This window comes from Microcebus murinus, chromosome 6 (genome assembly GCF_040939455.1).
Source record: "Microcebus murinus isolate Inina chromosome 6, M.murinus_Inina_mat1.0, whole genome shotgun sequence".
Lineage (NCBI taxonomy): Eukaryota > Metazoa > Chordata > Mammalia > Primates > Cheirogaleidae > Microcebus > Microcebus murinus.
The window spans coordinates 3465854-3490358 of NC_134109.1; the positions used below are offsets into that span (position 1 = coordinate 3465854).

The following is a 24505-nucleotide window of genomic DNA, read 5'->3' on the forward strand; positions in this document are numbered from 1 at the left end:
TGTCTCTACTAAAAATAGAAAGAAATTAATTGGCCAACTAAAAATATACTGAAAAAATTAGCCTCCCCCAGCCGGCTGCCCCTTTCCAATTCATACCTGCAAGGCAACAAATACTATGACCTCTAACACCAGATTGTTAGCCTGCTTTTTAAAAATTAAGGTATTTTTATATACATATATGTACACACACACTGACATGCACTGATCTTTAGTGGGCAGTTTGAAGAATGTTTACTTAAGTGTACTCTTGTGTAACCACCCCGAATCCAGTTCTAGAACATTTCCAGCAGTTCAGAGAGCTCCAGGCCCTTTGTCAGTGAACACCTCCACCCAGAGGCAGCGGCTCTTCAGATTTCTAGCTGCATAGATGAGTTTTGCCTCGGGCTCCTTAGATTCCAGCTTTCAAACCCTCGCCAGCTCCCCCTCGGCCCAGCTCCTACCGCAGCACCCACTTCCCTGCAAGCCGCTCCCCAGTTCTCACCCACTCCCACAAGCTCGGGGAGGCGCCCTTCCTCTCCTGACGCCAAGGGTTTGTGTGTGGGGGGTATTCCCCCACCAAATCCCCTCCTCAAGCCACCCAAATAAGCCAACAATCTTAGTAAAAAGGGTGACACGCCAGGCATACCCAGCCTGGAGGTAAGTGCCCGGCCCGCCGCCTACCTAACCGTCCCCCTAAGACACGTGCCTCGAGGACGGGCACGCTGGACGGCGGGACCTGAAATGACCTCTGCGGGTCGCCCTGCCCGCCGGGGCCTCCGTCTCCCGTCTGTAGTCGGAGGGAGGGCCCGAGTTTTCCAAGGCTGCCTTGAGGTCGGACAAGCCCTTTAAAAGCAGCACCCGTCACCCCGCTGAGCCCGCCACGCCCACTCGGCCGGCCGCCCGAGGCCCGCGGGAAGGCAGGGGCCCCCGACGGCTGCGGGAGCCCGGCTCGCCCGCCTCGGATCTGCCGGCCTTCGGGTCCCCTCCGGGACGGGACGCGCACGCGCCAGCGCCGACCCCACACAGAGGACCCGCGACCGCGAGCCCGCACCGCCCCGGGCGCCCCTCTGCGCACGCGCCGGGCTCGCAATCTCGGCGGCGCACTCGCGCCTCGCCGCCCGCGCCCACGCCCCGCCCCCGACCCGGCCCTGCTTTCCCAGCATCCCGGCCTCCCTACGGCGAGCCGCGAGGCCTGCGCCCGTCAGGAGCCGGGATTCGGGAGCGCGGGGGCGGGGCGGCGCATGAGGTCAGCGCGGCGGCGGCCGGCCCCGCCGTGGTTGGCTGCGCCCGCACTGGCCGCGCCCTGGTTGGCTGCGGGCCGCTGGGCTGGGCCGCCGGGCTGGGGCTGGGGTCGGGGCTCGGGCGCCGGCCGGGCTTGCGCAGCGCTCGGCTCCGCGCCGCTCCTGGTCGGCGGCGGGCGGGCAGGGCGCGGCCGCGGGCGGGGCTGAGGCGCGGGCGGCAGGGGCGAGGCGAGGGCGGGCCGCGCCGGGCGGGGAGGGCGGCGGCGCCGAGGGGAGGAGACCAGCTCATGGACCCGCGGGGCCCGGCGCCCCAGACTCTGCGCCGCCGGGACGGAGCCCAAGATGTCGGCCTAGGCCGGGGCGCGACGACGCGGACGGGGCGGCGACGAGGCCGCCGGGCTCCCGAGGGCTCGCCCTGACGGACTGGCGGAGCGGGCGGCGAGAGGCCGGCGTGTGGGGAGCGGGCCGCGCGGCACCATGTCGGCCAAGGTGCGGCTCAAGAAGCTGGAGCAGCTGCTCCTGGACGGGCCCTGGCGCAACGAGAGCGCCCTGAGCGTGGAGACGCTGCTCGACGTGCTCGTCTGCCTGTACACCGAGTGCAGCCACTCGGCCCTGCGCCGCGACAAGTACGTGGCCGAGTTCCTCGAGTGGGGTAAGTGCGCTCGGGGTCCGGGCCTGACCCTCGTCCCCGCCCGCGCGGCCTCACGTCCGCCCCCTCCCCTCAGGGCTGACCCTCCTGCACGGCCGGCCGCCCGCCTCCAGCCTGCCCTCAGGCTTCCTCGCTTGTCGCCCGCTCCCCCTCCAGGCCCGCTGCCCATCCCTGCCTAGCCGCTCCTGACGCCCTCGGCCCTCCGCTCGCTCTTCATCCCTCCCTACCCTCCTCGGCCCTCGACATCCGCGTTCGAGCGTCCCGCCCCCTCATCCTGCTCCTCGGAGCCACATCCTCCGTTCCCACTCCCACCCCCTCCCCCCCGCCGGGCCATCGCCCTGGCCGCTTCCTAGATCCACCCTCCGAGTCTGGATATCATTTCCTGCAGCACTCCCTGGGATATCCGCCGACACCCCCGCCCCTGCCCCTCGCCTTTGGGGTCCAGGGATCCCTTTCCCTTCCCCACGTTCTCCTGGTTTGTGAGGGCAGCCCCGTGGGCTTTTTGCGTTTGCCTCGCCCCCTGCCCCGTGGGCCCTCTGTGTGCATCTCCTGGGAGCCCAGCTCTGACGACCCCTCCTAGATGACAGTCTGTCTATTTCCCCTTGGTGTCCAGGGCCTGAATGTCCCTTTTACTCTAGTACCTCCAAGGGAATTTTAAGGTTAAAAGCTTTATTTTAGATGCGCCATGCAAGAGCTAATTGATTTTTGTTTTTTCATTGTAATTGTGCCAGACCCTTGTGATACTGGCAGGTGTGGGGGGTGGGTAGATGGAACTGTCACCTATAAACTTTCTCATCTGATTTTGGCTTGGTTTTTCTAGTCCATTCAGGGATCTGTAAATATAATGCTTTAACCATTGGTAAACTAATCTATTATGCTTTATTAGGACAGAAATTTGATTAAGCCATTTAGTGATAATTAGAATCTTGAAACAGGTAAAAGTGTAAAGTGAAATCCTGTTAATTCATCTCTGCCTATCCCCAGCATCCTGTCAAGACCTGCAGACTCTCTCACCTAAAACGGAGGCAGTGCTTGTGTTCAGGCCGAACCTGCGAAAAGCTTATCCTTGGGTCATTTGCGTCATTGGGCTAGGACTGTGCAGTTTGAACCAGTAATTTCTAGTCTTTGGGACTGATAAAGCTGATATTTACAGGAAGAAACAGATGAATGTGTTCTGCAGTGAGGCCTCTGACTCTGCCAGAATGGTAACTGGAATTTGGAATTTTGTTTACAAATTAAAACTTAAGTTGCAATATTCTTTGGAGGGCTTCTGTTGTTTTACTCAGTAGTGAAATGTTACATGATGTCTTATGAGAGCAGGAGGCCCTAAGCCCTGGAAGGCCTGTTGTTGGTTACATATAGCATCAGTAAACTAAATGTTTGCTTTCTAAGGTCCTCTATCAGCGACATATTTCCAACTGAATAATTAATTGACTTCATAGTTGCTTTGAAAGTGAGGTCTTCGGTGCATGTTAAAATCTGAGCCTTCTGAATATCGTATTTGCCATTCCTTTCTGAGCACTTCATCTTGAAATCCAGGCGGTTCCACAATCAGGTTCAACTTGGTGTGTATTATTTGTGAGTAAAGCATGACTGGAAGGAGAAAACAGGGAAAGTTGGTTTAGCTGGTAAGGTGTGGCCTGGGAACTCCACAGCTACTCTGTGGGGATTATTCTGAAGGCTGGGGGCCCCAGGGGCAGTTGTGCAGCTGCCTACCAACACCAGGCATTACTGGTGGGCTTCCCTGGAGGAAGCTCTTCTCAGCATGTATGGAAGTCATATTTTATGACATCTGACCTTTTCAAATATAAACAGAAGCTGTGTGCTATAATATAGACATATTCAAAATTTTATTTTGGCTCTTTGGAAATTATTATTATAAATTATATTATTCTCTTAAGAACTCCGTTTGTGAAGTTGTGTAAACTCTTAATTATAGAGAAGAATGGTTTTAAATTTAAGGTGGAGTTTTAATGAAATATCATTATGTTTCAGAAGCATTATTAACTCTTATGTATGTTAACGTGCACTATTTTAACTCTGAAGTGTTGTGTTACTAGCTTAGATATGTGTGCAGTTTTTTGTTTTTGTTTTTTTGGTTTTTTTTTTAAAGAGATGAGGTCTCCCTCTGTCACTTAGGCTGGAGTGCAGGGGCTCTATTAGAGCTCACTGCAAGCCTTGAACTCCTGGGCTCAAGCTATCCTCCACTTTAGCTTTCTTCGTAGCTAGGACTGCAGACAAGTGTGCACCCACCATGCCTGGCTAGTTAAAAAAAATTTTTTTTTTTAGAGATGAGGGTCTTGTTATATTGCCTAGGCTGATCTCAAACTCCTGGCCTCAGCCTCCCGAGTAGCTGGGATTTACAGGCAAGAGCCACTGTGTGTAGTCATTATTTAGTGTTACTTGGAATTGCCTAGTTATTTCATCTGGAAAGCAGAGAATGGCCTTTTGAATAAAATTGTTCATAGAGCATTATTATGTACCCTAACTTTCAAGTGGAACTATTTCTGTCAGGGAAAGCTGCTCAGGCAACATATATATAGGCTGTCAATCAGTAGGTAGGTGAGTTTTTGGATTCACCACTCCACAATGTTTGAAACCTCTGATATATTGATTCCTGTTGTGCAGAAAGCCAACCTTTCCCACTTCCCAAATCTTGCCAGTTAAATAATGACAATTATGTAGTATTCTTGAAACTTAAGAAAGAAAAGCAGCTGATTCAGCTCAGATTTTGAGACTTGTTGGGAAATCTTTGAGGAAATTTGGAAAGTACAGGTAATAAAGTTTTTAAGTTTTAAACAATTATTTTGGCTCTTTCTTGCTGCCACAGTGGTTGCATGGGACAAGAGTCATCTCAGCTTTCATTGTAGGCTTTTGTCTTTAATTTTCCTTTGATTATGTTTATAGTTTGATTAGTTTTTTCTGTAAAATCCTGGACCTTAATTAAAAGTTGGAAATACCCTGCTTTGCATGTATATTTCTTTAAGCTACTTTTTAGATCATGTTTGATACCATTTGAAGCAGAACATATGAAATACTTTAAAATTTCTCCAAGTAAATAGCAACAAATATGGACAACCAGATGAGGTGAATTTGTTGTCTTTCATCTTTGTTAAATAAAAATATTTTATGTGTTACATATTTTTTTCACAGCTTAAATATAATGGCTAGTGTTACATTTGGACGAAGTTGCTGATTGAAATTGCAGCCTGTTGGCGTTGGACAGACCACAGTGGTCGTGTGTGGCCTGCAGACCAGTAGGGAGGCTTAGGGCTTGCTGCTGGTATAGACGTGAGTCATGGAGGCGGAGGGTAGGTTTCCAATTCCCAGTCTGGGCCATCTTTTCTCATGATGTGCTTACTCTTAATAGAATTAGTCCTTCTAGCCTTCTGGTTAATTACTCATTTGTAGTTTTTCTTGTTATGAATGTACGGTACCATCTCAGAGTTTTCCTTCATGGATGTGAATGCCCGTAGCTGTTAGTGTGGGGATGCCCAGCCCTAGGTGTGAGTGGGGTGACACTACTAAATTTAGTAAGTAAGGCTTAACTGATGGTGTTAAACATCTCAAAATACATTTTAATCTTAATGGTTTTCTGGATAGAATGTTTGCATAACATGGACATACTTGTCTTAAATAATAGGTTTAAGAAACAGGCCTTTTATATAAGTTCTGAATTACAGGGAAATGTTGGGATTGCATGATAAAAATTAGGTTAACATAATTTAGGTTTTATAAATAGCTGTTTGATATTGACTACATGCATGAGATAGGACTGTTGAAACCATTAAACATTAACAAGCCAGCCTTACCTTTTCTGTCTTAAAACCTTTTTCATGGACAGTTGGTCTTTAAAGTGAACAGCAGTGTCTATGTTAAATCTAGACTTTAAATAAGTAAAATTGAAAAAAAAAAGTAAAATTGGATTTGAAGAAATTATTGTCATTGCATGATACTTCTGTGTGAGAGCTACCTATAACATGCAGTGAATTGCTTTTCAAGCAAAATACTCAATGCATGTTAGTTAAAGAACTCAAAATACTGCCGGGTTGACAGATAGATCTCCTTGCCTCCTACCTCTTGCCAAGCCAGGTGCCCTTAGATGCCCTGTTCGTGCTGACATCAGGGATGCTGGATAAACAGGCGAGCAAACAGGACTGTTAATTCCAAACTATATTAAATACAGTGGAACTATTGAGTGCTTTTCTCTGAAAAGAGGCAAAAGTATTTTTTGAGACTTATAAAGTAAAGATCTTGCTGGAAGATACAAAAAAACAATAGAATCATGTAATCTCATCATCGCAACCCCTATAACATAATACCTTTTAGTCTTTGTCTAGGTTTGTTTTATTCTTAGATTCTTAGAATGTTTCGGGATGACAGTATGTTACAGTTACCTTAAATTTATGTGAGAAGCTCACGTAAATGCTCTCTTATAATAAAAATGGATGAGAGAAAAATACACTTTCCTTACATCTAAAATCACAAGTTTTTTTGTTTTTTTTTGAGACAGGGTCTCACTTTGTTGCCCAGGCTAGAGTGAGTGCCATGGCGTCAGCCTAGCTCACAGCAACCTCAAACTCCTGGGCTCAAGCGATCCTCCTGCCTCAGCCTCCCAAGTAGCTGGGACTACAGGCATGCACCACCATGCCTGGCTAATTTTTTTGTATATATATTTTTAGTTGGTCAATTAATTTCTTTCTATTTTTAGTAGAGATGGGGTCTCGCTCAGGCTGGTTTCGAACTCCCAACCTCGAGCAATCCGCCCGCCTCGGCCTCCCAGAGTGCTAGGATTACAGGCGTGAGCCACTGCACCCGGCCTCACAAGTGTTTTGACAGTATAAATTGCATATGGTAGTCTTTTGAAGTCTTTATTTGGATTTAAAAATCTACCAAAAAAGTTCTTTTTGGGGGGGCAAATAAAAGATACTACCTATGAAATAGTATCATAGCATCTCATGAGATAGTAGCTGTCATGCTTTACAGTTTGAGTGTAAACAATCTGTGTTGGGGATTAGGTTTTCTGTTTTATTGATAGGTAACTGTGACAACAAAACAGTTTTTAGATTAAAACTTTGCAAAAAGGACCAATGTGTATATAATAGAGAACTTTGGTTTTTTTTTTTATTCTTAGGAAATAATCAGAAATTCAAAGATAAACTTGAATTGAATTGTATCATTTCATTTAAATTCTATCCTTGGATTGGAGCTTCTTTGGAGAACACATGGTATTTATTCTTCTTAGATGATTCCCAATGTTACTGACCTGATGATTCCTCTGACCTCAAAAATCAGAGTCATGTGTTAGAAAACTGTTGGAATTTTGAGAGACCACCTGATTTGCCCTCCATCCCAATCCCACTCTCCCTTTGGTAAACCAGGTTCTACACATTTTTTCTGGTAATTTCTGGACAAGTGGCTCTCCAGCCAGGGTTTGTTTCCTGCATAGGATTGTGGTCAGCCTTGGGCCTCCTTACTAGTGCTTGCTTTCAAATATCTCAGTTTTATCTTAACATTTTCATTCTATTCCCATTATAAGTAGTCTCCATGAAGCTTCCAAGCCCTCAGACCTAAATGAATGCCTTTCCCACTGAAGTTTTATTTTTTTTTTAGAGACAGGGTCTTGTTCTGTCTCCCTGGCTAGAGTGCAGTGGCATCATCATAGCTTACAAACTCCTGGGCTCAAGTGATCCTCCTGCCTCAGCTTCCCAGTTAGCTGGAACTACAGGTATATATCACCATGCCTGGCTAATTTTTCTGTTTTTAGTAGAGATGAGGTCACTTTTGCTCAGGGTGGTCTTGGAGTCCTGAGCTCAAGTGATCTTCCTGCTTCAGTCTCCCAGAGTGCTAAGGTTACAGTTTTTTTTTTTTTTTTTTTGGGACAGAGTCTCGCTTTGTTGTCCAGGCTAGAGTGAGTGCCGTGGCGTCAGCCTAGCTCACAGCAACCTCAATCTCCTGGGCTCCAGCGATCCTTCTGCCTCAGCCTCCCGAGTAGCTGGGACTACAGGCATGCACCACCATGCCTGGCTAATTTTTTATATACATATCAGTTGGCCAATTAATTTCTTTCTATTTATAGTAGAAACGGAGTCTTGCTCTTGCTCAGGCTGGTTTTGAACTCCTGACCTTGAGCAATCCGCCCACCTCGGCCTCCCAGAGAGCTAGGATTACAGGCGTGAGCCACCACGCCCGGCCAGGGTTACAGTTTTGAGCCACCCCACCTGGCCTCAGTGTTAGAATACCTGGGCTCAAGTGATCCTCCCACCTCAGCATCCTAAGTAGCTGGAACTACAGATTCATACTGCCATGCCTGGCTAATTTTTAATTTTTTTTTGGTGGTGTCAGTGTCTTGCTATGTTGCTCAGGCTGATCTCGAACTCCTGGCCTCAAGTGCTTTTCCCACCTTGGCCTCCCAAAGTGCTATGGTTACAGGCATGAGCCACCACACCCAGCCATGTTGTTTCTTCTGAGTTCTTTTTCACCTGTTTCCTACTCTTGACTTTGTTTTTGTTAGAAGGTTCTCTTTGAGTGGTGATTATTGTTTTTGTTTGTTTGTTTGTTTTGTTTTAAGCCAAGAGTCTCAGTGTATTGTCTAGGCTAGGCCAGAGTGCAGTGGTGTCATCATAGCTCATTGCACCCTCAAACTCCCGGACTCAAGTGATCCTCCTGCATTAGCCTCCCAGATAGTTGGGACTATAGGCATTTGCCCCAACACCTGGCTAATTTTTGTATTTTTTGTAGAGATGGGGTCTTGCTCTTGTTCAGGCTGGTCTCCAACTCCTGGGCTCAAGCATGCTTCCTGCCTTGGCCTCCCAAAGTGCTAGAATTATATAGGCGTGAGCCACCTCACCCAGTCGGCTTTCTGTAATTTTGAATGGGCTGTTTGGAAACTCCCTGTATACATGGGTGAACTTTAAGTGTTGAGTCTTACCATTAGGCAATAGAGCATGGGCACTGCTAATTTGAGGGGCACTGTCAGAAGTTGGTTTTTCTGTTGGGCCTGTCAATTTTTCCAGAGAAGAATTTCTGTCTCCTGCCTGGGGATAGAGGTGGGGAGTAGCTACCAGCTTTCTGGGAAGGTGGGGTGAGGTGGCGGAGGGCTGGTGGGGGTGGGAGTGGACTTGGATTGGGGAGGAGATCTGCCGTGTGACTGCTGCTTCTACATACTTGAAGCCAGTCCTATTTTCTGCCCATTGCTGCTCAGACCTTCAGTGATCATGGTGCCTCTGATAATTCCTGAGCTTTCCTGCCCCTGCCACACATACACTTAAGTTTTGGTGTTCTAGCTTTACTAAATTAGATACCACTTGTCCATTTGCTTATTCTCACTTTGCAGAATTTTGTTGACATTTCTAGTCAGCTGTCATTTATTCAACAAATATTTTTTAAAGAACTAAGATGTGCCAGGCACTGCAGTGGTGAACAAAGGGAAATTCCTGTTCTCCTGGAGCTCCTGTTTTCCAGGCTTTGTCCTGGTATAATTGTGTGCTGTCATTGTAGTAAGGTTTCCAGATGGTATAGAGATGCCCAGTTTTCATCTCTGTGAAGTCAGAGTGACTCCTTTGATTTGGATATATTGCTGTTCCTATTCTTACACTTACTCATTTATTCCAAAGGTTCCCCACTAGTAGGAGGAAGAGATGGGAATAAGGGAGGGCAAGCTTTCTTCCAGTAGTGACACAAGCACTGGAGGGGAGAGGGGAAAGGGATTAAAAGAGGCAAGTATGTGACCGTTGTGTCGAAAGCTAAAAAAAAGGGGTGGCTGGGAACAGGGCAGGAGGGCCTGTGGGGGTGGGCCTGTGGGGGTGGGCCTGTAGGGACCATGTAATGTGGAAATGTTCCTAATTGGGTGCTTGTAATTCGGAAACTGCCTGTATAAACTTTATCTTTTTGAAATGATGTCGAGCTAGGTCTGATTAATTCCAGAGCTTTTGGTATGTAGGAAGAGATCACCAGTTGAAAATAAACAAGATCAGAATAAGAAATATTCTTGCTACTTATAATTTTCTAAAAACATAAGTAACATTATTGAAGTCCAAAGGTAAATAGACCTCCCCTGTCAAAACATCTAAAACTACATTTTTAAGGCTAGGGCCCTGTTGTGCTTTGCCCTTGTTAGTGTGAAAGAATTGAAGTCTTCAATTATTTTGTTTAAAAAATTTAAATCAGTGGGCTGAATTCATTTTTTTAACTTATACTTCATTTGGAAATACCATTTGCATTGATTCTTGACTAGTGAGAAGATGTTGATTTTATAACCGATGGGTATGCAGCAATCCTTTAAAGATGGATTTTTTTTTTTTTTTTGAAACAGTCTTTGTTACCCAGGCTGGAGTGTAGTGACATCATCATAGCTCACTGGAACCTGAACTCCTGGGCTCAAGCAGTTTCCCTCAGCCCCCCACCTCAGCCTCCCAAGTAGCTGGGACTACAGGTGTACACGACCACGCCTGGCTGGTTTTTCTATTTTTTGAAGAGATGGGGTCTCACTATGTTGTCTAGGCTGGTCTCAAACTCCTGGGTTCAAGCAGTCCTCCTGCCTTGGCCTCCCAAAGTGCTAATACAGTTATGGGCCACTGTGCCTTGCTGGATTCTTTTTTTTTTTTTTTTTGAGACAAGAGTCTCGCTCTCTTGCCCAGGCTAGAGTGCCATGGCATTAGCCTAGCTCACAGCAGCCTCAAACTCCTGGGCTCAGGCAATCCTCCTGTCTCAGCCTCCCCAGTAGCTGCGACTATAGGTATGCACCACCATGCCCGGGTAATTTTTTCTATATATATTTTTAGCTGTCCAATTAACTTCTTTCTATTTTTGGTAGAGACATGGTCTCTCTCTTCCTCAGGCTGGTCTGGGACTCCTGAACTCAAACGATCCACCCACCTCAGCCTCCCAGAGTGCTAAGAGTACAGGCGTGAGCCACCACGTCCAACCCTGGCTGGATGTTTTTTAACTCAAAGTATTTGAAGTCAGATTGTTGAAAACTATATTAACAAAATAGCTTTCTGATGTACCTTTAAAATGAAACTGCTTTCAAATATGTAGGAAATATTGTCTGACTAGCAGCAAATTGGGAAGTTAATTTATGTAAGCAAAGTGATAAGCCTGAATATATTTCCTTTTACAAATATTTATTATTTTTTTAAAAAGCAAGGTTTGTGTTTATGAAGTTTTGATAATTCTTCTGAAATAATATGTTAAGAGGGTTATTGAACAAAAACTGGATGTCAGTCAGCAATGTGAGAGAAATTTAAATTGAATTATGCAGTTAACTGATTAAGCTCGTTTATTTTAGTGGAGAAGAAAGGTTTCTCTACTATTTACCAGATGATTTCTTTCTTTTTTCATATTTTTGGTAACAACTTTATTGAGATACAATTCTCCTGTTTAAAAGCATAGAATTCAGTGGGTTTTAGTATATTCATAGAGTTGTATAACCATCTCTACTATCTTATTCCAAAACATGTTCATCACCTCAAAAAGAAACCCTGTACCTTTTAGCTATCACCCTAACTACTCCCCACCAGCAACCACTAATCTGCTTTCATTATGTATTTGCCTATTCTGGATATTTCTTGTAAGTGGAATTGTTTAATATGTGGTCTTTCATGACTGGCTTATTTTCACTTACCTTAATGTTTTGCAGGTTCATCCCATGTTGTAGCATATATCAGTACTTCATTCCTTTTTACTGCCAAATGATATTCCATTGTGTAGATAGTCCACATTTTGCTTATCCATTCATTCATCAGTTGATGGACTTTTGAGTTGTTCTGTCTTTTGGCTATTATGAATAATGATGCTATGAACATTCATGTACAAGTGTTTGTGGATGTGTTTTCATTTCTCTTGTATGTGTGTGTGTATGTATATATACACCTAGGAGTAGAATAGCTGGGTCATATGGTAGCTCTGTGTTTAGCATTATGAGGAACTGCCAGATTTTCCATAGCTGTTACACCAGTTTATATTATCACCAGCAGCACATGAGGGTTCCAGTTTTTCCACATCCTTACCAACACTTATTGTTGTCCAACTTTTTAATTCTAGCCCGCCCAGTGGGTGTGAAGTGGTTTTGATTTGTTTTTCTCTAATGTCTAATGATGTTGAACATCTTTTCATGTGTTTATTGGCCATTTGTATATCTCCTTTTTTTTTTTTTTTGAGACAGAGTCTCGCTTTGTTGCCCAGGCTGGAGTGAGTGCCGTGGCGTCAGCCTAGCTCACAGCAACCTCAAACTACTGGGCTCAAGCAATCCTGCTGCCTCAGCCTCCCAAGTAGCTGGGACTACAGGCATGTGCCACCATGCCCAGCTAATTTTTTCTATATATATTAGTTGGCCAATTAATTTCTTTCTATTTATAGTAGAGACATGGTCTCGCTCTTGCTCAGGCTGGTTTTGAACTCCTGACCTCGAGCAATCTGCCTGCCTCGGCCTCCCAGAGTGCTAGGATTACAGGCGAGAGCCACTGCGCCCGGCCGTTTGTATATCTTTTTTTTGAGAAATGTTTAAGTTCTTTGCTATTTATTTATTTATTTATTTATTTATTTATTTATTTATGAGACAGAGTCTCTCTCTGTTGCTCGGGCTAGAGTGCAGTGGCATCAGCCTAGCTCACAGCAATCTCAAACTCCTGGGCTCAAGCAATCCTTCTGTCTCAGCTCCCTGAGTATCTGGGACTACAGGCATGCGTCACTATGCCCGGCTAATTTTTTCTATATATTTTTAGTTGGCTAATTAATTTCTTTCTATTTTTAGTAGAGACAGGGTCTTGCTCTTGCTCAGGCTGGTTTCGAACTCCTGACCTTGAGCGATCCTCCCACCTCGGCCTCCCAGAGCGCTAGGATTACAGGTATGAGCCACTGCGCCTAGCCCTTTGCTCATTTTTTAATTGGGTTGTCTTTTTGTTGAATTTTCAGAGTTTTAAAAAATATATTCTGGGCCGGGCGTGGTGGCTCACGCCTGTAATCCTAGCACTCTGGGAGGCCGAGGCGGGTGGATTGCTCGAGGTCAGGAGTTCGAAACCAGCCTGAGCAAGAGCAAGACCCCGTCTCTAATATAAATAGAAAGAAATTAATTGGCCAACTAATACATATAGAAAAAAAAAATTAGCCGGGCATGGTGGCGCATGCCTGTAGTCCCAGCTACTTGGGAGGCTGAGGCAGCAGGATCGCTTGAGCCCAGGAGTTTGAGGTTGCTGTGAGCTAGGCTGACGCCACGGCACTCACTCTAGCCTGGGCAACACAGTGAGACTCTGTCTCAAAAAAAAAAAAAAAAAATATATATATATATATATATTATATATTCTGGATACAGGTCCCCTATGATTTGCAAATATTTTCTCCAATTCTTTGGGGTGTCATTTCACTTTATTAATGGTATCCTTTGAAGCACAAATGTTAGTTTTGATGAAGACCAATTGAACTATTTTTTCTTTTACTGCTTTTGATGTCTTATCTATGAATCTATTGGGAAATCCAAGGTCAGAAGGGTTTATACCTATGTTTTCTAAGAATTTTATAGCATTTATGTTTAACTCTTTATTCAATTTTGAGTTAATTTTTGTATATGGTGTGAGGTAGGGGGCGTACATTCATTCTTTTGCATGTGGATATCCACTTGTCCCAGCACTATTTATTTCTGGACATTCAATTGTATTCTGTTGATATATGTCTATCCTTATGCTAGTACTACACTGTCTTGATTACTGTTGCTTTGTAGTAAGTTTTGAAATCAGGAAATGTGAGTCCTCTAACTTTCTTCTTTTTTAAGATTGTTTTGCCATTTTGGGTTCCTTGAGTTTCGATGTGAGTTTTAAGATCAGATTGTCATTTCTACTAGGAAGCTGGCTAGTATTCTGATAGGGAATCCATTGAATCTGTAGATCAATTTCGAGAGTATTGCCATCTTAACAGTAGTAAAGTCTCACTATCCGTGACCAAGAGATGTTTCTACTTATTTAGATCTTTTAATTTTTTTTAAAAAATTATTTTATAGTTTTCAGAGTATAAATTGTTCTTTTTTATTGTGATAAACAATACATAACATAAAATTTGCCACTTTATTTTTAATGTTCAATTTAATGTTCAGCTTAATTTTTAATGTTCAATTCAGTGGCATTAATTACATTCACAATGCATGGTGTAAGATTTGCACTTATTTTCTTAAATTTATTCCTAAAGTTTTTCGTTTTGTTTTAATGCAATGGTAAATACAGTTGTTTTCTTTTTCTTTTTTTTTTTGAGACAGAGTCTCACTTTGTTGCCCAGGCTAGAGTGAATGCCATGGCGTCAGCCTAGCTCACAGCAGCCTCAAACTCCTGGGCTCAAGCAATCTTCCTGCCTCAGCCTCTCAAGTAGCTGGGACTACAGGCATGTGCCACCATGCCCGGCTAATTTTTTTCTATATATATTAGTTGGCCAATTAATTTCTTTCTATTTATAGTAGAGACGTGGTCTCGCTCTTGCTCAGGCTGGTTTTGAACTCCTGACCTTGGGCAATCCGCCCGCCTAGGCCTCCCAGAGTGCTAGGATTACAGACGTGAGCCACCGCGCCGGGCCAATACAGTTGTTTTCTTAATCTCCTTTTTGGATTGTTCATTACAAATATATACAAATATAATTTATTTCTGTGTATTGATCTTGTGTCCTACAAAATTGCTGAACTCATTTATTAGTTCTAATAGTTTTTTAGTGAACTCCTTAGGATTTTTATATATAAAATCATGTCACCTGTAAATAGAGATAGTTTTGCATCTTCCTGTCCAGCTTGGATACCTTTTATTTCTATTTGTTGCCCAGTTACCTGGTCTAGAACCTACAATGTGGAATAGAAACAACATGAGTATACATTCTTATCTTGTTCCTGGTCTTAGGAAGCATCTAGTCTTTCACCATTAAGCATGGTGTTAGCTGTGGGTTTTCATTGGTGTCCTTTATCAGGTTGAGGAAGTTCCCTTCTTAAAGTTTGATGAATTTTTTGTCATGAAAGGCAGTTGGATTTTGTGAGGTGCCCTTTTGGCATGCATTGAGATAATTGTGTGGCTTTTTTTCCATTGATACGGTGTAATTACATTACTTGATTTTTGTATGATGTTCCAGGATTACATTCCTGAGAACAATCCCACTTGATCATGGTGTATAATTCTTTTTCTGTGTTGCTGGCTTTGGTTTGCTAGTAGTGTATTTTGTTGAGGATTTTTGCATCTATATTCATAAAGGGATATTGGTCCTGATTTTCTGTCCTTGTTAAGTCTTCATTGGTTTTGTTACCAAGGTAATCCTGGCCTTATAAAATAAGGAAGAGAATTTTTGGGAAGAGTTTGTGAATAATTGGTTTTAATCCTTTAATCCTTTGGTAGAATGCTTTTCTTTGTGATTTTTTTAAATTACAAATTCAGTCTTTTTACTTGTCATAGGTGTAATCACATTTCCTGTTTCTTCTTGAGTTGGTTTTGGTAGTTTGTGTTTTTTTTAGGAATTTGTTAATTTTATCTAGATTATCTAATTTGTTGGCATACAGTTAGTTGTTCATTGCATTTCTGAATAATCCTCTTTGTTCTGTAATGTCACTAGTAAGTCCCGTCTTTTATTTCCATCCTAGCAATTTGAGGAGCCTCTTTTTTCCTGGGCAATCTTTAAAATGGTTAAGATAGCACATTTATGTTATATATATTGTGCCACAATAAAAAGTAATCCTAAGTAAAGTAATTGAGATCCGTCCACGTTGTTGAGTACAGTTCTTTCTGGTTGCTGTGTAGTGTTCCACTGTGTTCATGTACCAGAATTTACCTGTTCACTCCTCACGGATGTCTGAGTTGTCTGGTTTTGGGTTGTTACTGGAGTGCTGTGACCAGAAGTTGTTTTGGTTTTTAAAATTCTCCAGAGAAAATTATAATAATAAGTTCTCTGAATCCAGTGCATCTACTATATTATTAATGAGTTTTCTTTAAAAAATCCTCTCCAGACATTTCTTGAGTTACTGTCTCTTAACTTTGAATTTTCTTATGGTTTGTGGAGGATGGTCACAGATAGTCCAAATCTCAGCTTTTTAAAAGTATCAGAACATAAAATCACAGAAATTACATTAGACCAAAAAGAAAGAAAGAAAAAGAAAGAAATTACATTAGGTCAGTACTATTTTTATTTAAAAAAAATTTTATTTTATTTTTTTATTTCAGCATATTATGGGGGTACAGATTTTAAGGTTTCAATAAATGCCCATTTCTCCCCCTCCCCCCACAAGTCTGAGTCTCCAGCATGACCATCCCCGAGATGGTGCACATCTCACTCATTATATATGTATATACCCGCCCATAAAAAAAAAATTTTTTTTTTTTGAGACAGAGTCTCATTCTGTTGCCCGGGCAAGAGTGCCGTGGCATCGGCCTAGGTCACAGTAACCTCAAACTCCTGGGCTCAAGGGATCCTTCTGCCTCAGCCTCCTGAGTAGCTGGGACTACAGCCACACACCTCTATGCCCGGCTAATTTTTTTCTGTATATATTTTTAGTTGGCCAATTAATTTCTTAATATTTATAGTAGAGTCGGGGTTTCGCTCTTAGGCTAGTTTAGAACTCCTGACCTTGAGCGATCTGCCTGTCTTGGCCTCCCAAAGTGCTAGGATTACAGGCGTGAGCCATGGAGCCCGCCCTAAATATTTTTTAAATCATAAAAATACTGTGTGCTCATGAGTAAATAAATTCAACAATACAGAATAGTTATGCCATAAAAAGCAAAAGTCTCTTTCCCCCTAGTTATAATTTTTTCTTCTTCCCTTTTTAATTTTAAAGCATATTCTAGGCTTCTTTCATTAAAATTAAATATTTGAAATTTTTTAATATTGAAAAAGATTTATATAAATCTAAAAGTCTAAGACTTTTAGTGAGAAATTAATGTTGCAATATGGTTATAGCTTATATAAAGAGGATTGTGATTTTTGTCCTTGACTGTTAATTTTTATTATTTATATTAATGTGTGTAATACTATTGAATCATCCATGCATTCCCAGAATAAAACACACTTAGCTGTGACATTTTATTCTCTTGCTGCACAGTTGAGCCTGTTGTATTCATGTTTTATTATTTTTTAATCTATATTCCCAAGTGAGGAGTATCCTGTAGTTTGTAATTTTAACTTTTATATATTGTCCTTGGAATGTTTTGGTATCAGAGTTATGATAAGGTTTCATGAAAAATTATGATGCTTCCAGTGTTGTGTTCAAGAATATTTTAGAGAGTGAAATTTTAAGATACTTACTTATAAAACTATCTGAATAAAGTGACTGTAAATGGTGGATGTTCTTAGACTTCTTTCCAACTGTTTTCCAAAGTAAGTATTCTATTTAGGCTGTCTCTTTGTTGATTTTGTAATTAATATTCTTTTAGAAACACTATCCATTTTATCAATAATTTCTGATTTATTAACATAAAATTATATATAAAATTATTTAATTACTATAATTTCCCTTATATCTGTGACTATGTCCTTTTAAAATTCATTTTCACTTAAGAGTTAATTAGGCATGCTATCAGTTTTATGTTGTCAAAGTTTGTAACATTTGTTGTTTTGTGATTTATAATGAAGTCTTCTTTGTTTTGTCTAAGTTGGCTCTGAGAATGGAAAACTAATAAATAGCATTTATAATAATTATGATTATGTAACTTTTATTCACTGTAAAACTGAGTCTGTGACTAGACCCAGAGAGAAGGAGGGTGGATAGCCTGCTGCCTTTTGCAGTAGAGTTGGACAGCTTTCAGTAGTAGTTCCTCTGACTTTCCTCCTAACTTCCTTTCAGCTGCCACTGTTTTATGTACTCACCAGTCTTTCTTGGATTCCTTTCTTGATGATTTGCTGGAGGGAGAAGATATATATGTGTGTATATGTGTATATCAATATATATATACATATGTATATATAACATTTTTTTTCCCCTATAGAGAACAAGGATGGTAACCTTTCCAAGTTATTGAATGTCTTAAAATCTTATTGTGCCCTCAGTTTATTGGTAGGTTTGACTGAGTATGGAATTTTGGGTTGAAATATCTCACTCTTGACAGAGATATTGCTTCATGATCATATAGTTGATGAGGGGGGTGGTAGGTGGCTATAATATCCTTATCTCTCTTTCTGAGGATACTAATGAGAATTTTTAAAAGTTTTCTTCTGCTCTCTGATGTATTTATTTCCTCTGAGATCAGTTCTTTGTTCACCTTGGAACTTTTCCTTCTAATTATTTTCCCTCAAAGATGATTAATCCTTAGTTCATTTTGCCATGGATTATTTAGAAGAATTCCCTAAAAATAATATATAATTTTTAGTTGTTCCTATTGAAGGGTGATTTTTTTTTTTTTTTTAAGGAAGTGTTGTTTTGTTGGCCAAGCTGGAGTTACAGTGGCATGATCATAGCTTACTGTAATTTCAAATTCCTGGGTTCAAGTGATCTTCCCACCTCAGCTTCCCGAGTAGCTAGGACTACAGGCGTGCACCATTGCACCCTGCTAGTTTAACAATTTTTTGTAAATCTGGGGTCTTGCTATGTTGGTCAGGCTGGTCTCTAACTCCTGGCCTCAAGTGATCTTCCCACCTCAGCCTTCCAAAGTTCTGGGATTACATGAACGATGACATTTTTGAGTACTTGTTAGAGCTTCAGTTGATCAGATTTTATAGTTTTTCTTCTCCCATAACATTTTGATAACGATTGGCTTATAATATAAATAAAACTTCATTTAATGTTAAAGAAAAACACTTTTTAAATCCATGCTATTCTGAATTAATATCCATTTCATAGCCCACCGCCCCCACATCCCTTTTCTTATGGTTTATTTTCTTCCTGCTACAGTAACTGTTTTGACTGTATTGCAAGTTTAATGATGCTTAAAGTATTATATTTATTATATATAAGAAAAATATTCTCAGTAGAATGAACTTTAAGTGTTTTCTAAAGTAAAATTTTAACTGTTTTCTCATTTTTCATGAAGTTTTCTCCAGCACCACATTTGAAAGGAAAACTGAAGTAAACATTTAATAATAAGAGAATTAATTGCAATAGACCTTTTGAAAGTCAAGTCCAAAATGCTGGTATGCCTGTATTAATCAGGTTCAGGAGATACAGATATATTATGCTGAATACTGAAGCCATTAGTCATGTCAGCTTTGCTTAGTTTATACAGAAGTTTTACCAGCTCATAAAACTACTTTATGACCCAGAAGGAATGCCAGCAGTAAAACAAACGAACTCATAACAAATACATTGGTCATGTAGCTGATTTTCATGATGTGATATGCTTCCGGGGAGGAAACTTCTGTGTGATTTGGGACAAGAGCTTATAGTGATTTGGATTCTATCTTCCTGTTTTGAGAATTTGTAAAAGGAAACTCATTTTTCAAAAATTTCTAGCCCAGTGTGCCTTGTCATGTTCCCAGCTGTCCTTTATTTAGATACTAATGAAATAGTGGATGCTCCCATGTATGGAAATGTCAGTGATCCTTTTTTGTGGTGTCTTGAATTTTTCATGGTGATTTTTGAAATTCATGTAATCAGTATTAATAAAAGTGATAGTAATTGGTAATATTTCCTATTCAGAATTGAATTTTTTATTATAGGAAGTTTGAAATACATTAAAAGGCAGAGAGTATAATGAACGTTTCAACTCATGGTCAGTCATATTTCACTTTCATCCCCTCTCTCCATAACTTTATTTTATATATATATATATATATTTATTTTAGGGAAATCCTAGACATGTCTCATCTAATTTATAAACATCTCAGCCTATACTTCAAGAAAATGAGGGCTTCCTTTAGAAACATAGTCTTCCTGAATGTAGCCTGATAAAAAAAGAGAAAACAAAAAAAAAAAAAAAAAGAAACATAGTCGTAATAATATGACATTGAAAAAATAACAGTAATTCCTCAGTATCATCAAATATTCATTCAACGTTTGGATTTCCTCTCATTTTTTTAAAAGTTGATATGTTCCACAGGACCCAAAACAAAGTGCACATGGCATTTGGATTGTATACCTCGTAATCTCTTTTATCTAGCTGCTTTTTCTCCTTCCTTTTTTCCTCATGTGCAATTTATTTTTTGACGAAACCGGGCATTTGTCTTGTCCTGCTCAAAACATTTTAACTTATTTCTAGTGTTTTCTAGCTGGACATTTGGCAAATCATTCCTGCACTGTTGGCCCAGTATATTTTGTGGGAAATAAGCTATTTGGGGATTACATTGATGTAAAAAAAAGGTATTTCTTGTTTCATTTCAAATGTTACTGTGAGGTGTGTCCTCACTTGGGACCTGGCCAGGTTTCCCTTCCTAAGTTTTGCCCAGGGGTTTGAGGAGACTGATAAGTGGGTTGTAGCCTCCCTTCCTCTCTGTCCTCACGGATCCAGGGGTGAGAGGTCAGATCTCAGACACATTCTGAGACCGCATGGGGGGACGAGGGACATAAACGATGTTGTGTGAGTGTTGCCTGTCCAGCTCTTCGTGTCGAGACACCCCCGCACTACCCTGGCCCAGCCCTGAGCGGTCACTCTGAGCTCCTGGCGTGTGCCCTGTGCCTGCTCGGGAAAACATCATTGGCTGGTGGCATTTATCTTAAAAAAGCCCAGTGTAAAGCAGGGCTTATATAACATAATAGTTGCTCACTGGAGGCACTTTGGAGTTGAAGTTAATGAGGATTCAGGTTTTTAAAATGCTGTCTTAAGCTTTTTGGTTTTTTAATTGGACTTAAGAAAAATTAAGTCTGATTAAAAATGTTGCTACTTGTCCATTTGTGTCTGAGGGTGATGCTGTGCTCTCCAGTACAGCCGGCTCTTTAATTCATTTCCTTAATCCAGCTCTTAAAAGTCAAATGGGTTGGGCAGTCTACCTGCAAATAAGGCCAAACAAAGCCTGCGCTTTTGAAATGTTGAAATGTGGGGAGCGCCAGGCCGCTTCCTGCTGAGAGCATTAAGGGAAAGGACAGAGCGTGAGTGTGTGTAAATACTGAGTTCACTCAGAATCACCAGACATTCTGGAAAAGTACGATTTTCGTAATCAAATAACATTTGTAATATAAATCTTTTATTTTTACAGAAGCATTTGTTTAAGGAGCAGTAGTTTTGACAGCTCCTTTAGCTTGTGGAAGGAAATGCAGACTTCACAAAGCTACATGTCCTTTTTCAAAATGTTAAACATTTGCCAACCTTTCAATAAAATTTTATTGATTATTTGGAAAGCTCTGTTCATTTGCCTTGTTTTAGTTTATCTCATCTCCAGGCACCTAGTGGGAAGGGCAGTTCCTCCAGCTTACCAATGGCTGCATGTAATCAGAGTAACATTTTAAAAAGTCTTATGTGAAAACATCTTTCCTTCCTTTCTATTTATTAAGTAATTTATTTGGAGGGTGGGGAGCCAAAGATAAAAGATACAGGAGAAGATTTACTGTCTTTCTCTCCTTAGTGTCTGGATCATTTTCCTTTGGATTTCATTTCCTTTATGCTGACATTTTTCTGTTACTGAAAAATATCAAGCACAGAGGGTTTGTTTTCTTATTTTAAGAAAAATTCTCTCAGAAATGCATAGGTGCAGTTGGATAATGTGACATACCATTTTAAAGTGGAGAGTGTGGCACCCAATCTGGACAGATTTACTTGTTGAGGCTCAAATAAATAACATTTAAAATAAGTGAAGTAGGCCGAGCGCAGTGGCTCATGCCTGTAAACCTAGCACTCTGGGAGGCCGAGCTCGAGGTCAGGAGTTCAAAACCAGCCTGAGCAAGAGCGAGACCCCTGTCTCTACTATAAATAGAAAGAAATTAATTGGCCAACTAAAAATCTATATAGAAAAAATTAGCCGGGCGTGGTGGCACATGCCTGTAGTTCCAGCTACTTGGGAGGCTGAGGCAGCAGGATCGCTGGAGCCCAGGAGTTTGAGGTTGGTGTGAGCTAGGGTGATGCCACGGCATTCACTCTAGCCTGAGCAACAAAGCGAGACTCTGTCTCAAAAAAAAAAAAAAAAAAATGAGTGAAGTCACTTTTATAAAATATTTCTACTTGGACAACTTTCTGTGCCTCTTAAAGAAATAACTGGATTCTTCTATATATTAAACATTTTGAGAAGGCACCATTTCCACCTTAGACTCATTGTTCATGGGAGGGCTCTGACAACTTGCTAGGGCACCTGGAGGAAATGGGGGACAGCTGGTCAAGTAGCAGCCACCTCCTATCTTGGCACAGTGAGGCAAGGGGCTGCCCCTCGGTTCTGTGTTTTGGAAGGAAAGTGAGTGCCCCACTCTGAGGGCAGTTTGCTTGGTAGCTCTTCCTTTGGTTCAGAAATAATCACCCTGAAAGCCAGTTAAATACTGGAGATTGCCAAATGGATGGCTATTGCTATTTTGAGTATCGTTTTCATTCTTCTGTTCATGTCTGGCCACTGGGAGCTGCAGTCTAGTGTTTCTTTTCAGCCTTAGGTGTCTGATGTTGGATTAGGTTCTAGAACACTCATATAATTTTGATAGAAATAGTTTTTTTCCTTTAAGAGACAATTATTCCTCATGTAAAAATACAGAGCTAGTCACTAAATAAGGGAAAAGCTTGAAGGAGTTTTGGATAAGAGAAGATTTCTCATAAAAATGCTTACTTTTAGCCTCTTCTCTTTTTTAACATCATAGCATTCCTAGTATATTGACTGTTGGAAATTTGGAAAGATTGACAGTTGGACTTGGATAATTCAGTATTTGGTTTATATGCAGAAGGTTTAGCAGCTTAAATAGACTCTCTGCTGATCTCAGGATGTATGCTAGAATTAAAAAATCCATGGCATAAACTTACTTTTCTTGTTACTAGTGTTTACCAGTTGAATGAGTTTAAAAATAAATAATAAAAATAACAGTGCTGTTAAGCGAGAATCCCATGTACTTACATTCAGATAGAAGCGTGTGCTCTGTATGTATAGGTTGTGAGCACAGAGTAAGGAAGGATCAGATGACATTGGAAGAGCTTTCTTGGAGGCCGTGGATTTCTCTCATTCAAACTGGGCCTTATTGATACACCTGCTGAGCGCCGGCTGTATGCTAGACACTGCGCTGCTGCCCTGCAGACAGGTGCGTGTCCCTGGGAGGGCTTCGGTGTTGTTTCTGTGGGGAAAGGGGAGGCACAGTGAGGATTCTGTGATACGCATGTGAGTACGCATGTGAGTACTGCGGTTAGAATGGCTCTGCTTTGTGTCGTAAGACTTCCTGAGAGCTTGACACTGGGCTTGCTGTTTATATCCATTGTCTCCCAATAACCCTCAATTCTGGGATCCCTAATTTACCCATGAGGACTAAGTATTTGGCAACACAGTGAGGCAGCTCCTTCTAAACTCAGGTGACTACTTTCAGCCACCATGTCTGTTGCTTCTTGCAGTGATATCTTTAAATATCTTTAATACTTTTTGGATAAGTAAATGACTGAATCCTGCTTCCAAGTATTCTCTGTGTTGATGTCCTGTCTATAACTTCCTCCCCGCAGTGGTAAGCACTGTTGTGACCTGCATCACAGATGAGTTGTGCTTGTTTTTTTTTTTTAAGTTTGTTATTTTTTAAGTGTACAATTTAGTGGGTTTTAGTATATTCGTGTGGCTATTGCCACTTGGTAATTCTAGAACATGTTCATCACCCCTAAAAGAAACCCTATACCCATTAGTAGTTACTTCCATTTCCCTAGCCTCTGGCAACCACTAATCTACTTTTTTTTTTTTTGAGACAGAGTCTCTCTTGTTGCCCAGGCTAGAGTGAGTGCCGTGGCATCAGCCTAGCTCACAGCAACCTCAAACTCCTGGGCTCAAGCAATCCTGCTGCCTCAGCCTCCCGAGTAGCTGGGACTACAGGCATGCGCCACCATGCCTGGCTAATTTTATATATATATTAGTTGGCCAATTAATTTCTTTCTATTTATAGTAGAGACGGGGTCTCGCTCTTGCTCAGGCTGGTTTCGAACTCCTGACCTCGAGCAATCCGCCCGCCTCAGCCTCCCAGAGTGCTAGGATTACAGGCGTGAGCCACCGCGCCCGGCTTCTACTTTTTGTCTCTATAGATTTGCTTATTCTGAACATGTCATATAGATGGAATTATACAACATGTGGTCTTTTGTGATTGGCTTCTTTTACTTAGCATAATACTTTCAAGGTTCATCCATGTTGTAGCGTATATCAGTATTTCACTCCTTTTTATGGCTGAAGAATATTCTGTCCTATAGATATATCACATTTTGTTTATCTAGTCATTAGTTGATGGACACTTCAGTTGTGTCCACTTTTTGGATATTGCAAATGATGCTGCTTTGATGAATATTTATGTACAAATTTTTGTGCAGATGTTTTAATTTTTTCTGTTTAATTGCTGGGTCATGTAGTCACTCTGTGTTTAGCATTTTTTTTTTTTTTTTTTTTTTTTTTTTTTTGAGACAGAGTCTCGCTTTGTTGCCCAGGCTAGAGTGAGTGCCATGGCATCAGCCTAGCTCACAGCAACCTCAAACTCCTGGCTCAAGCAATCCTCCTGCCTCAGCCTCCCAAGTAGCTGGGACTACAGGCATTCGCCACCATGCCCGGCTAATTTTTTGTATATATATGTTAGTTGGCCAATTAATTTCTTTCTATTTATAGTAGAGACGGGGTCTCG

At 41.6% G+C, this 24505-nt stretch overlaps 1 protein-coding gene across 5 annotated transcripts in view; it reads left to right on the forward strand.

Annotated features, from left to right (window-relative positions):
• Positions 1–1333: 1333 nt before the first annotated feature.
• The window catches only part of CDC42BPB (CDC42 binding protein kinase beta), a 123508-nt gene continuing 100336 nt past the window's right edge, over positions 1334–24505 (forward strand). For 3 of the 5 annotated variants that reach the window (XR_001149367.2, XM_012746349.2, XM_012746351.2), the window contains exon 1: positions 1468–1872. Coding sequence is in view for 4 of the 5 variants with exons in the window: in XM_012746349.2 (XP_012601803.1) it covers positions 1698–1872 (175 nt within the window). In the remaining variant the exon portion in view is untranslated. Of the gene's footprint in view, positions 1873–24505 lie in introns of all 5 variants that reach the window. The other 2 variants (XM_012746350.2, XM_012746352.2) reach the window with 1 other exon arrangement.